Source organism: Panthera tigris, chromosome B2 (genome assembly GCF_018350195.1).
Source record: "Panthera tigris isolate Pti1 chromosome B2, P.tigris_Pti1_mat1.1, whole genome shotgun sequence".
Lineage (NCBI taxonomy): Eukaryota > Metazoa > Chordata > Mammalia > Carnivora > Felidae > Panthera > Panthera tigris.
Window position 1 is genome coordinate 136,079,499 of NC_056664.1, and position 15,150 is coordinate 136,094,648.

The following is a 15,150-nucleotide window of genomic DNA, read 5'->3' on the forward strand; positions in this document are numbered from 1 at the left end:
ACCAGACCTGCCAACCTGAGCCTCTCAGTGCCCTTTTTTCACATGCTCCATATCTAAACCACACACAAATGCACCCTTATTGAGTCTGCCTTCAAAATATATCTTGAATAGGAATACTATTCTCCATATCCCCTGTTGGCACCCTAACAATATAAAACATAAAAATATTCTTTGAGTCAACTCTTGGCTCTAGTTTTTATTTTTTTTTTAATTTTTTTAATGTTTATTTACTTCTGAGAGAAACACAAAGAGAGAGAGAGAGAGAGAGAGAGAGAGAGAGAGTGAGTGAGTTGGGGAAGGGCAGAGAGAGAAGGAGATGCAGAATCTGAAGCAGGCTCTAGGCTCAGAGCTGTCAGCACAGAGCCTGACGCGGGGCTCGAACTCACAAACCATGAGATCATGGAAAGAGCCAAAGTCGGATGCTTAACCGACTGAGCCACCCAGGTGCTCCTTTGGTGGTTGAATAGTCTTGGAGAAGTAAGTGAACCCTTATATTGGTTTCAGATTCTACATGTGTTATAATGAATACTACTATTAACAACAATAACAAAACCTACTGAGTGCTTACTATGTTTCAGACACTGTTCAAAGTATTTTACACATTTTAACTAACTTTATACTCACAAAATCCCAAGAGACAATTACTATGGGTGTGACTTAATAGCTGAGGACACTAAGGCAGCTAAGGGTATGTAGAGCGGTAGGTAACAAAGCCAGAATCTGAACCCAAGATGGTTGGTTTTAGAGACTACCCTTAATTTTTCTCTTCTAACTTTGCAAATGAATATTAGAACAATGCTTAGCTAATAGGTATGTTGTAAAGATTGAAGACAATAATATGTGTGAATTTTTTGTGTGAATAACAAAACGATACACAATTTTTTCTGGTAATTTTACTTTGTAGTTTTTAAGAATACAAACTGCTGGAAAGCAACGATAATTTGTCCCTCTAGATGAATGTCTAGAAAACTCCCTGTTTTGTGTCTGATGCTACTCTGGACATTTTAACAGTAATTTTTTACAAATCAAAATTTGTACCAAACTCTTGGCCCTAATTACATGTATCTATTTTATAAATCTTGTATGTTTGTTGAAAATAAAGCTCAATTAAAACTTAAGTATTCCTGAAGAATGCTTTTTATTAGGCATTAAAATCAACTCAAAGTTTATCAGTGGCTTTTTGCATTTGCTGAAGTTTACAGTCAAAGGAAAAGTTTCATAAGCAGACAATTACTCAGCTGGCATCAGAACTCTAGTCTAGGGCTGAAAGGCACGAAGTCTCCAGAGTTAGGATTGGGAAGTCACTGTACATTTTTAACACAGGTAGAAGTAACTAGGCCATGGTCACTTTCAATGGCTCCTACGCACTGGAGTCTGGGGTTCTGTACTGTGGCACTTCCTGATGTTTCTTTGGTCATATGTTTTTACACTTCACTATTATCATTTGGAAGTTATAACTATAGTCGTATGACTTATTGGTTGAATATAAAGTCCCTTTCAGCCCTTAGTTTGGTTGGCTGGTCTTCTCAATCCTCCATTTCTAGGACCATAAAACTCTTAGTGTTCTAATCCTAGGGTTCTATTCCCTTGTTTTTCTGTAATGTTCCTGCTCTTCAGGGTACATTTGCGGGGGGAAAAGTAAAGGTTTATACCATACCTCATTAAGACATCCTGCTTATTATCGAATATAGCTAGAGAATGGTCAAGTGTCTCTTGATAATGTCTTACCTGGAAATTTAGTATTTGCTGAAGTCTTTCCTTCATCTGATGACATCGCTGATTCACTACTGAGTCTAACAAGGATAACCGGCCCAAAAGACAACCCAAAGTGTCTTCAATAACATCTCGGTTATCACCATTCTCTGGAAATGCTTGGGAAAACAAGTTCTTGTTCTTATCCATTTCTTCAGACATTTCCTTAATATCTTTGGCAAGAGTCTAGGGTTGATAAAAGAGAAAGCATATTTCAATGTTTACATCCCAGAATTGATACACAAACCAAGTCATTTCCTCACAGAAAGCCCACTATATACATCTCCCTTACTATTCAGCAATAATTCTATCAAAGGCAAGATGAATCACTTTCACATCTATAAATATTAGGCAAGTTGCTGTTGGAGAGATTTTTCTCAGAAACTTTACATCATTAGCTAATAATAATATGTCTTTGGTGAAAAATGAGATTTGTAAAGGGCTATTTAGAAACTCATACACTATTTTTTAGCCTGTGTTTCATACGCAGAAAATCTGTGATACACAACAAGTTTTTTACAAAGAGTCCTCCACTATTTTCCTCCTGCTACATACACAAGATAAAGAATGAACATGCAACTCATGAATACCTCTGGGAGCTTTTTACATTAGGCAGTTCTCTTCTGCGTTATGCTGCTTGGAAATAAGCCTGATTTGTACTTTACCAGAACTGCTTTATCCAATACCAAAACTTCAAGTGCTTTGTAATATCACATACTCACAGACCCCAGCTGCCAAACGTACCTCTTGGTTGAAGAGGCAAGCTTCGGTTTCTTCTGGTAAAAGTGCTGTGGCAACAAATAAGCGTTCCTCCACATCATCCAACCATGTAGAGGTAGCGGAGACCCCATCATATAACTTCTGTTCCAAGTGAATGTTCTGCCTCTTTGTCCCCCCGCCCTGAAAAAAGAGGGGGACACGGAATGAATCACAGTGTCTGAGGCATCAAAGAAAAATACCAGGATGAGATGCCATGGTGCAGCGGCTCTGCCTTTCAGGGCTAATCACTAGTGTAGGGTCTCTGCCGTTCATGCCCAAAGGTGGGCCAACCTCACGGAGACCAAGATGCATGAACAGACCAACAGTGTAGCCCTACCTGGGACGAGACCTCCTCAAACGCCTGGTTCAATCCATCCAGTAAAGACGTCACTGCAGATCTGTCTTGGGTCTGCCCATCCCCTTTGTACAGTGGCACGCCAGACAGGAGCCGATTTGGCCTGCTGTAGAGCTGTAGGTAAACAGGGGCACTTATTCAAGAGTCCACGTACTATGTTCGGGTTTCGTCATTTAGAATTGCACATTGAAGCAGATGCTGGAAAAACCGTCCTTATAGAAACCTCTTCTAGAGAAATATGACTGCTTCAACATACCATGTCTTCTAACACATGGTGACCAAATTAATGGTAACATTTCCACTGATGGACAACAAACACACACACACACAAACAACAACAACAAAACTAGTGGGAAAAATGCCTGAAATCTATCACAGCCTTCCTCTCACCTGGTCTTCTTGGTTTCAAACTACTCATGATGAAATCATCACTCCTAGATACCAGACCTAGGCTGATGCCTATTCACTTCATCTCTCCTAAACTCTTACAGGCACACACAGTGTCTCCCTGACAAGGACATGATACCACTTACTACTCAAACTTTTGAATAATGTTTCCAAACAAACCCCGCTCCCATAATTTATAGAATGTCTCATTCTCACCTTGCCTTTCAGGCTGGTTACTCATTATCCTCTAAACATGCCCAACTCATTTCCTGCTGTAGCTAGAACATCCACCACAAACCCTTTAAAATCTATCACCTTAAATTCCACACCTACTACAATGGCTTTCTACTTTTTTTTTTTTTTACTTTGGCTTCCTTTTTAATTCCTGCTTATGGAGCCTACCATGGTTACCTAATTTCTCAGAAATGTATAAACTATTTCCTTGGTTGGGTTACAGGTTCCTAGGAATGGGGGAGGGACTCGGAGTTGGACAGACCTGCATTCAAATCCCAGCTCTGCCTCTTTTCAGCTGCGAGACCCTGAGAAATCATCTAATCTCTTCAAGCCTTAGTTTACAGATCCACAAAGTAGAGATAAGGTCAACCTCACCGGAGTGTTGCTAGTAATAACACTTAATACACCAAATATACTCACTAAATGATCATCCCCTTTCTTGTTGGAAGCTCTCAAACTGCTTCTTCCTCACCTTTTCCCTCTTCACACCAAAGAGAAGAAAACCACCCAGGAGGCACTTAGGACAAATGACCAGTAATTACAGAAAGAAAGCACTCAAATGCAAAAAATGCTATAAAATAAAGTACATTCAATGCTTTCCTTTTCCAATTCCAAAGGGCAATGAGATATGAACCTGAACGTAAACTTCTAACTGTCCAGGAATCACGTGGGAATGTTGGTGGCAGCAGGCAGGGCCTTTCCGATAGGGTTACATGGAAGATGTTGGGGTGACCAAGGAATGGACAGAAAAAGTAGGTCTCTGAGGTAAGAGTGGGTAATGGAGGAGACACCCAGGAAGTCTGCAATGTTGGATGAATCACACAGATGCTTTAGGCTGGATGGACAATAGGTAGATTCCAGGGGTTGGGCATTTAATGAATGGAAAATAGTAAGGAAACATGAATATGCCTACAAATGCCTTACATTTGTCTGACTTAGGATAGTCAGAAAAGACTGTAAATATCCCATATAGTCAAAGGCATGGGGAAATACTCTAACATGAAGGTGAGACAGAAGTCAAGTCCAGGAAAGCTACGTCAGGAATCAAGAATTCAGGCTGTAAGTGTCAGAAATATTTGATCAAGGATGTGAAGAAGGATTAATTTAAGCAGGTAGGAGGTCAATGCAAAAGGTATGAGGCACCACTTGTCAGGGGAGAAGATGATTCTGCGATAGCTACCTCCACAAATGGGATGCTTTATGTTCCCCAGGGCTGGTGTTGGTGACTATTCCTGTGGACAGTGACAAAGAAGGCTCCTGGCCAGAGTAGAGGAGTAAGAAAGGGTGGCATGCCATAAGGGTTTGTGAAATGAGGTAGACAGGAATGGCTATGGAACACTAACACATGGTTCCCCACAGATAAGGGGACACACTGTGACCTTCAGGCCGTATCCTGAATATTACCGTATCTCAGGTGATCCTGACAAGCTGTACCTGCTTTATCGTGCCTGCTCTGTCAGCCCCTGCCTTTCCTTCCCCAGATGCCCTGCAGTTACTGACACCCTTTCACTTCTGGGTTCAGTCTCTCCCAGCCCTGAAGCTAGTCCTAGTCGGAGGAGTGCAAACAGCAGCTTCCTCAGATCCACAGTAAAGGACCTAGACTTTATTGTGATAATACTGGCATCAAAGAATGGCCCAGATGCGCATTGCTGGCCCAGGACCCAGGATTAGGCTTCTAGCTTCAAAATCCTGGGCCATAGCTGTGGTCAATATTGCAGGCCTGCCTGGGTTCCCACCTTATGTACTAGCTCTCTCCAGGGTGGATTCCTCTGACTCTGAACTATTCTCTGGCTCTGCTTAGAGTGAACTAACAGCTATCATCTACCTGGAACCTTCTGTAGCTGTATTCAATTCCACTGGATGTGCCTTGCATGGTGAAACCAAGTCCAACATTACACAGTATCTACCCATCTTGGGAACAAGCCTACAGGTGGATCAGTGACCATTCTAGTTGACCACTGGCTTCTCCTTCCTCTTGGATCCACTGAGGTACCAATATGCTGCTCATTAAGATCTTCTGACACTATTAAATAGTGGGGACAGCAATGGAAAATAAGATAACTTGACCATTTACTTCCAGAAAATAACCAACTGTGTTGAGTTTCTCTTGTCCTAGATGTATGTATCCTTGATTTGCAACCCTAATTCTCAAGGTCGTGGAAAAAAAAGGGGGAAGTGCTAAAAATTTAATGGTTCATTCTAATGAGTCATCAGCTATTAATCATCTCTGAGAAAAATAGTATCTAGAAATCAAATAAATGTCCACATATAAATACATAATTATTCAGGGAAATGTGAAATATGCTTGTTAAGAAAAATATGAATAACTTACATCTCATTTTAGAATTGATAATGCATAGATTACTGCACAGTTATATTCTATTTGCATAAGCTATCCATCTTTTGTATTGGTTAACATATAAAAGCAAAACGTTGGGATACCACTTGCTCTTGTTCCTGTTCCAGAACATTCTGTAGTAGTTTCTGCTTGGTACTAAATTCTTGATGTAGGCTTTCCCATTTCATTCTCATCTGGTCTTCAGAGGCTGATTTCTCCCCTTCCATCCCCAACTCCTGGGATAACACATCAGGTTTTTCGCTATTAGAAGAATAAATAATCTAAGTTTACAATGTGTGCAAAAAGGCATTAAGCTCTAGGAAACTTATTGTATATACTAAATCTGGCCTCTAAAATTGGAACTAGATTATTGTAGTCATTAGCTTACCCTTTAAAAATATCAGTTAAATAGAAAACTTGAGACAAATAAATATATTCTCATATTAACTGAACTATGAGCACAATAATAACCCAACAATTCATTGAAAACAGCTCAGTATTAAAGATAAAAAATAACTGTAACTTTTAGAATGTGAAAGGTACATACAATTAGAGTACTGTCCTTTAACAAACAGCCTGCAAAGTAATCTAAAAACTCTAAAAATGTTGCTTAGTCTATTGAGAGTTTTTATCCTGTGTCCAAAGAAAATGCTCCAGACAAGGTTTCAGGACATGGAATAGAAGTACAGAGGGTGGAAGGAAGGCACTGAAGTATCATCTTTAATGACAGGCAGCAGGTGGCATCAGAGAAGGACATCGGCTTTGGGGGTGCGACAGATCTGGGTGGGAATCTCTGCTCCAGCACATTAGATTTGTGATTTTGAGTAATCTGCTTCACTCCCCGGAGCCTCAATTATCCCCTCTTTACAATGAAGAAAGTATCTATCTTGCAAAAATATGAGAATTACATTTAGAGAAGACAGGCATAATGCCTATGACCCTACCTCAAACATAATAGCCACTCAATAAATGGGACCTAATGATTACAGTCTGGGGGACCCAAGTTCCAGTAGATCCTCATTTGTCAGGAGTTTTAAAGACCTAACTAGAACCATGTCATCTGAAAGACATGCTAGATAGTAATTAATATTTTGACAGAACTTTTGCTTAAGTAAAAAAAAAAAAAATAATAATAACAAGTTCATTGGCAGGATAATACTATACACTACCCCAAAGTCTACTCTTGTCAGAATAAGTAATGAATACAATAGTTTCTTTCGGTAAGTCTGTTGAAGTAAGCCTTTAAAAGTTATCTTGGAGCGCCTGGGTGGCTCAGTCAGTTAAGCGTCTGACTTCGGCCCAGGTCATGATCTCGTGGTTTGTGGGTTCGAGCCCCATGTTGGGCTCTGTGCTAACAGCTCGGAGCCTGGAGCCTGCTTCAGATTCTGTGTCTCCCCCTCCTCTGTCCCTCTCATGCTCATGCTCTGTCTCTCTCTCTCTCTCAATAATAAATAAATGTTAAAAAAAAATTTAAAGTTATCTATAAGGCTATAATGAGGATGTTCTACTTCTAGAATACAATAGAGAATCTCCCCCACCTGTGCACTTAGAGACACACAGGAAGGTTAAGTTCAACAACACTAATAACAGCAAAAAAAAAAAAAAAAAAAAAAAAAGTAGCAGGAAGGTAAATGCCCAACAATAAAAAAATGGGTGAACAAACTATTTTCACAAGATGAAATACTATTAAGCAGTTAAAATGAAAGAACTAGATCTATATGTATCAGCATGGATTGATTTTAAAAAGTAATATTAAGTGAAAACGTGCTAAAATCAAGTTGGTATATCTAATTTTGTTTATCATATTAATCTCTGGACTTCTCTGTGTGTTTTTTAAAAATGCTTTTTAAACAAAAAGCAAGTTTTAAATTTCTTACGAAATTGGATTTCTTTATTGTGATGTCTTTTGTAATGGCCTGTAATGCATCATTTTTAATTCATTTATATTTGCATAATAATTTAGTACAAAACCAGGGGATAGTAAATTTTTATATTGTTTTACTTAATCATTGACACATATAAAGTGCCACCAGCAAATCTGTCTTTGATTAGAACAAAGCCTTTCATTTCCCCTGAAAAATATTCTTTCCCTTTGATATTTATATTAATATCCAATTGAGTTTCCTTATCTTAGAAGGCCCCTCCATCAATGCTTCTGTATATCACGTCGTACTTATTCTTTACATATTAAATTTGTACCCATGAAGCAAGCCATGCCCATGCCCCTCCCATTGGGGTTTTCTTACATAAACCAATTCATATATGATAGTCTTAGAAATCAGCTAATAAGTTAAAGTCTGAATACAAGTTTTATTTTCCCTAGCAATGTTATTTTGCTCTTTTAAAAAATACATATATATTTTTTTGGTTTCTGGGTATTGCTTAATTTACATTTGTTTGTTTGTTTGTTTGGCTTATTTACCCAGAGGCTTGAAGCGCATGGCTGAACTGTAATCAAACAGACTGACGTTTCGAAAGATTTTGTATAAAACTTTAAAAATTTATAATCAGTCTGTAAAGTGCATCTTGTGTATAAAGCAGTATTGCCCTGCAAATTTCTCTTTAAAATATTTTTGTATTTGAGACAGGAATTTATAGTTGTTTGTCTTTCACTTGGGCCCTTTCCAAAGCTAAAGGCCAAGGAAAGAAAAATATCATGGCAAGAAAGTTACAGAAGATTCCTACTTCTACTTTTTGTGACTGTTCATATGATGAGGAGGCTATGTGTGAATGGGTTCTTTGTAAAAATATGATTTGGCAAAAATATTCAGAAAATTATGAAAGATGAATAAATGTTTTAGAAGAATTGGAAACAGAATAGAAAATGAAAAGTGAAGGCAAGTCTTGACTTAGAGTCAGCATGGAAGGAACAGCATTTCTCCTTTTGGATTTATACAGTCACACGTATTTATGGCTTCATCAGCATTTTTAAGCATGATAAACAATCAAGATTTTTAAAACTCCTTTATTATTTTAACACAATTTTTACAGTTTCAAGGGTATTTTAATGGAATTCCTGACTATCGATGTCATAATAGTTTCCATTTGTACTCTTTTAAATTGATATATATTAGTCTTATCAATATTTTTACTTTTTGTTTCATTTTTCTTTTCTCGAATGACATACTAATTCCTATATATTTTGTCATAATGTCTATTGCAATTGCCTTGTAGTTTGGTTTCTATCATTTGCACGTGTAAATATACACATATATACACATAGTCAACACTGATGTTATGTCAGTAACATTACATGAGCGTTGACTAAACTGCAAAAAAAAAAAAAAAAAGAAAAATCTCCAATTCTATCCTCTCCAAAGTCAGTTGGGTTTTTTTGTTTGTTTGTTTGTTTGTTTTGAGAGAGAGAAAGCTTGAGAGTGGGGGAGGGGCAGAGCCAGAGGGGGAGAGAGAGAATCCCAAAGGGGCTCCATACTATCGGCGCAAAGTGCAATGAGGGACTCGAACTCACAAATTGTGAGATCATGACCTGAACCCAAGTTGGATGCTTAACCAACTGAGCCACCCAGGCGCCCCTCCAAAGTTGGTTTTGATAATCTACATTCTATAGTCTATTTTTTGCCCACACATGTACTATACATACAATTTTATAACATATTTTAACTTAGAATCACATACACATTTTCTGGTATTGTTATATAATTTTTTGTTAAGATTACATATGCATAAAATTTTTCCCAGGCTTTTTTATACTGGTAGGTATTTCCATCTTTTCTATTATTTGGTATTATAAATAATATTTCAAAAGTCATCTCCATAATATGTATTTCCCTCCTTTAGGTTATTTCCTCCAAATAAATGTTCAGAAACAACAACACTGGAGTCAGTGGAGTTAAAGCTAGTTGCCACATTATGGTTGTCAAAGGATACTACTTAATTATAACCTTTATAATACGTGAACACAGAGGTTTCACTGAAACTTACTTTTAATGTTTTGGATTTTAAACTTTCCATACATATTCTCTCAGTTGTATCTACTGCTTTCGTAACCCTTCTAAAATGGAGGTGGTCGATTATCACTCTAATCCTAGAGATGAGCAAACTGAAGTTCAGAGTTGAGTTACTTTTCCACAGTAACATCTGTAGAGCTGGTGTAAAACCGAGACCTGACTCAAAACGCAGGGAGATTTCAACTCTGCTTGTGGTTCCTTTTCCTTCCTGCCTTTTAAACCAGCATCTTCAAGTTGAAAATTCTCCAACTTCCTTAATTTTTCTTTTAACACTTTTCTGTGTATGAGACTTTCAGTCTCACCTTCCAAACCAGTTCTCAAAACTCAATGACTTTCCATGTAGAAGTTACAGACACACATCATCAAGAAAAATCAAGACATTTAGAAGGCACATACATGCATGTATTTTTCGGAGTGATGCTGGGATAGACAAGTTCTTTTACAGAAAACACTTTTGCAGTTGGTTATAATCGTTGAGTTGGAAACACACTGGACCTGATTTTAGAATGCATTTCTTATTTGATTCTAAAAAATTAACTTAGGGTGCCTGGGTAGCTCAGTTGGTTAGGCGTCTGACTGTTGATTTTGGCTCAGATCACGATCTTGCATTTGTCAGATAAAGCCCCTGGCTCAGTGCCGAACCTGCTTAGGATTCTCTATCTCCCTCTATCCTTCTGCCCCTCCCCTGCTCATGCTCTCTCAAATCAACAAACTTTAAATAAATAAATAAATAAATAAATAATAAAAAATAAAATCATAAGCATCTTCTTTGGATAGACATGCTCAGCATCCTGGAAAGAGGGTAAACAAGTCGGCCATCAGCCATCATAATTACTAGCTACACTCACGCTGCACAGCAAAGGTTCTAAATGCAAGTAAATTTAATATCATAAAGTGAAAACAAAATGCCTAAATTTTCGCAGATGCTTAAAATAAAGTTTTGAGTGAGACGTTTACATTTCTTCCAATCAGGGCAAGTTGGGAGAAAGTGTTTTGAAACATACCCAATGCCAGCAGAGGTCTCTGCAGCTGAGTGTTGGGTGAGAATTTCCTCTCCACGACTGGCTACTGACCGCAGGAGGCTCTTCTGCTCTGCTAATTCCTGTTCCAACTCCTGCTCAAGGAAAAGGAGAAATGAAAACATTAGGTACTTTGTGATTGTTCCCTATAATCATGGTTCTATGTCTCGAAAATTCTCAGACAACTCCTGTAGTTAAGTTTACAAGTTTGGACGTTGCATAAAAGGTGTGGTTTAGATAAATGCACAAACATGCCTCCAAAATACTCTATACCTTTCTCTGACTTTGATAAAAGATATCTGAAAAATCCTGTGGCGGGGGGGGGGGGGTGGCGGGGGGAGGAAATCCGTGGGGGGAAAAAAAAAGAAAAAAGGAAAAAAAATTCTGCTGGACAATGGCGCCCTCAAGTGGTGCACAATACTGCCTATTCTGACTGAGACAAATCCTTGAAATCCCCACTTCCTTGATAAATTGAACAATCAATAGATTTGTTTTGCTTTTTTACTACTTATGAAAAAATATCTTTTCTGTTTGAGAAAATAAAAGATTTTGCTATGCCCCATAGCATAGCAATGAGAAGGTATCAATGAGAAATCATTCTTACTCAACAAAGCTTGTTTGTTTCACTATCCAATAATTTGCAATCCTATTTTGTGATGGTATCTACATAAAAGTGAAAAATAAATTGCGGTTTTAATAGAGTTTTAAAAAACATGTAACTCAGCCAATTCTCAAAGGCCTTCCTAAGATAGGCTCAAATTAGGGCAAAGGTGAAAATAGGGTAGGTAACCTTCATAAGGCAGATTATCATTGAGTCACGCGATTTGTAAACCTGAGCACAAGCTTTTCTTAAAGAAAAGGACCAACCACTCTAGTGCTCATAAGAAAGTACGCTGAAACAGTTAGCCAGGCCTCGTTTCTGTCCAAAGAGAAGATAAAGGGGGGCTTTGTGTTTAGTCCAGAAGTAACTTGTCCATCTAAAACATTTCTCTCAAGGTGTCTGCTTGGCAGAGAGGTCAGAAATGCTTTACTTTTTGTTGCTGGAGACTGCTCTGTCGCTGGTGGGCCCATGCAGTCCGTGCTTGGGCCAGCCATTCCTGGACACCGGGGCTCTGACTGGCGGTGAGGTCGGCGTGGCTCTCCTCCTTCTCTTGGGCTGTTCCCTGCTTTTAATGAGGCAGAATTCAAGAGTCATACTCCCCACAGAAAAACCTTAACCAAATGGAGTAAATGCTACTTTAGTGTGGTCTGTATAATGATACCCAAGTAGATCCATTCGGACATGAAACCACAATGGAAAAAAAAAAAAAAAAGGTAACACAAAACCCATTGGATTTATGGTATTTGCAGAAAGGAGAACAATAAATAGATGATTATACTCAAATATTTGAGGGGGAAACTGTCTACTTAGAGGCTAGGCTTTTTAGCTGACTGATGTGGTCGCCAGATATTCCAGGATGTTTTCCATGAGAATATAACTCTAGATCTCACTTCCTCTACTGTCACCACCCAGACCAGACCCCACTGTCATCTGGTGCCACTGGTGGCTTGGATAATGTTTGGCTAAAGGAGAAAGACAGGAGTAATTACTCATTACCTAGGCAAGAGTTCATCTTTCCTGCTTGATTATTCTGATGGAATTTGAAAGGCCCTCTAATAGTGCGTTACCAGGATGGCATCAGTTCAGAACGAGAGCCTTTCTCCTCACATGTATGTATATGTCAGAGGATAAATTACACAATCTTCATATAACTCATTCACTAACTACTTATTACATAAGCATGTGCTGTGTGTCAGCCACTGTTCTAGGCATATTCTGCCAAGAAGCCAGACAAGGGCCCTGCTGGGGAGACAGACAATAAACAAACAAGGTAAGTTAAGAGCTGCAAAGAACATGAAACTGGAAAGTCTGGGTGGCTCTGTCGGTTAAGCGTCCAACTCTTGGTTTCAGCTCAGGTCATGATCTCATAGTTCATGAGTTTGAGCCCCGCGTCAGGCTCTGCACTGACAGCACAGAGTCTTCTTGGGATTCTCTCTCTCTCTCTCTCTCTCTCTCTCTCTCTCTCTCCCCCTCACTCTCTGCCCCTCCCCCACTTGCACTGTCTCTGTCTCTCTCCAAATAAATAAGTAAACATACAAAAAAGGGTGGCGGTGGGGTGGGGGGGGCGGCGGAGAAAGAATGTGAAGGGGAAGGTTTCCTAGGCTGGTCAGGGAAAACACCTGGAGAAGAGACAACTGCACTGAGCCCTGAATGATGAGAAACCGCCTGCCTGGCAAAGACCTAGGTGAGGTGGAGGGCCCTCCAGGCAGAGGGAACAGCGGGAGCAAAGACCATGAGGGGAAAGAAATCTGGCATCTCAAAGACAGCAAGCCAGTGAAGGGGCCAGTGTGGCTGGAGTGTGAGGGCAGAGAAAGACAGTTTATAGGTGGCTTCCACAGAGGCGCAGTCCTGCCCTCCGGCTCCAGACCTTGGGATCTTCACTATCAAATCTGACCAAAGAATGGCACCTGGCCGCTCCAGTCATCCAACGTGACTTCTCACAAAGACCCTTCTCTTCCTCTTATTTTCAGAATTCTACACTAAATCTTCAGGGAAATACATGGAGTTGTTTACCGTTCTGTCTTCTTCATTAGAATTTTACGATTAAATTGCAAAGTGTTTGAGATAATGTAGAGATCATGAACTTTGCAATGTTGGTATCGCTTCTTGAAGTACAGTGAATGCACAGAAACTGTGAACCCCACAGGTGATATTATAATCTTCTCCCAGATTCTGAGCCACCTTAGCTCACAGCTAACTTCCTTTCCTTTAAGATGATCCGTCTTCCCAGCAAGAGACTATGGCTCATACAGAACAGTGGGGATGCCATTGGTCTAAAGTATGCAATTTGCATTTCACAGGACCTTCAGAATGGGAGACCAGTGACACTCAGTTTAGTATATATCCCACTCCCCCAGGAATGCCTCGTACAGATAAACAGTGATTTTCCTGAAGGTGGGAGGTATGGGGTGCATGGGCACTCTTCAGCACTGAAGCCCGTAAATTTCTGCATGAAACAGATTCTCTCCCATCTGAGAATGCACCATATACCCAACATAAACTCTGCAAGATCCTGGCTCTTCTGGTAAGGATGAAATAGCAGGTCAAGAGGGACCCGCAGAGAATGACCCCAAGGAAGTCAGTGTACCAGGCTGAAAGCTGTCCCCAGTGAGACCTGTCCCAGCTGACAAAACAGTGGTCATGGCCACGATCTGCTGACTCTTGTGGGACCCACTCACTTCGCCTCTGCTTTGCTCTTTAGCAAAGGTTTGTTTTCAAAGTCCAGCCTGGAGACTCATGTGGTGAGTTCTTTAGGGGCACCACCTCACCCTTCTACGCAGGTTACTCTTGTCCAACTGAGAGATTTTTTTTTTTTTTTTCCAATAGCTCACACCAAATTTCTGCTTGGAAAAATGACAACTGAAATGTTAGAGCTTAAGAACAGCTTAACTACTTTTACATGCACAGACACATATTCAGAATCTAAGATTTAAAATCTAAGAGGAGTCGTATTTCACTAATTGAATCCACAGCTTTAGAGAAACAAAAATTAAGAAGCATCAAAAGCAGATGTTAGGATGTATTTTCTATGTGGTTTGGTTCCGTTTTTCAGCTAGTAAATTTTTCTTTGACTGATTCAGTCATTTTGAAACATAAGACTTGGACCACAGGAAACAAAAAATGATTAAGAATACAGTTCGAATTTCATTCCCTTTCCCCTTGGGATGAGAAGGCACTGACAGAAGGAATAGAATAATGGTAATTATGTGCTAGAAGGTTTGATAACCCGTCATCTCTCCTACTTGGGAAATAGGAAGTAAGGCAGCCTGTCATCAGAGTTCCCCTAGGGTGGGGCTACATAAGCTGTTTAATTTGGAAATACTAGAAAAGTAATCACTTTTGCCAGGAACATTCTTTAGAAGATTAGTGAGGACTAGAAATGCTAAACATTAAATAAAACATTTCTTTATAAAGCATTTCATTATTTATATTGGGTAAACTTTCTGCTCCTTCAAAAGCTGATAATGTTGAAAATAACTTAAACTTTTTATGAGGAAAGATACCACGTAATTTAGGAGACAGCATTACATGCCCTTACGTCTATGTCCCTTCACAAAGAGAAGGAACCTATTTGGGGTAGGTGGGGAACTAAAGGGACTGGTTATTCTTTGATACATACAGAAGTCCAATTAGTTAAAAATACAGTCATGACAGATATGACCATTTTGTAGGCAAGTGGCACTGAGAAATGGTGTGCTTATGGGCACACAACTCCAGCCATCTTGAATCACGCAAAC

At 39.4% G+C, this 15,150-nt stretch overlaps 1 protein-coding gene across 16 annotated transcripts in view; it reads right to left on the reverse strand.

The window, feature by feature from the left end:
- The window catches only part of SYNE1 (spectrin repeat containing nuclear envelope protein 1), a 470,028-nt gene that overhangs the window by 120,302 nt on the left and 334,576 nt on the right, over positions 1-15,150 (reverse strand). For 11 of the 16 annotated variants that reach the window (XM_042987332.1, XM_042987340.1, XM_042987339.1 and 8 more), the window contains 6 exons: positions 11,844-11,978; positions 10,798-10,907; positions 5,930-6,086; positions 2,849-2,980; positions 2,497-2,652; positions 1,729-1,938 (listed from right to left, as the gene is read on the reverse strand). In XM_042987332.1, coding sequence (XP_042843266.1) covers positions 1,729-1,938; positions 2,497-2,652; positions 2,849-2,980; positions 5,930-6,086; positions 10,798-10,907; positions 11,844-11,978 — 900 coding nt within the window. The remainder of the gene's footprint in view (positions 1-1,728; positions 1,939-2,496; positions 2,653-2,848; positions 2,981-5,929; positions 6,087-10,797; positions 10,908-11,843; positions 11,979-15,150) is intronic. The other 5 variants (XM_042987338.1, XM_042987336.1, XM_042987347.1 and 2 more) reach the window with 3 other exon arrangements.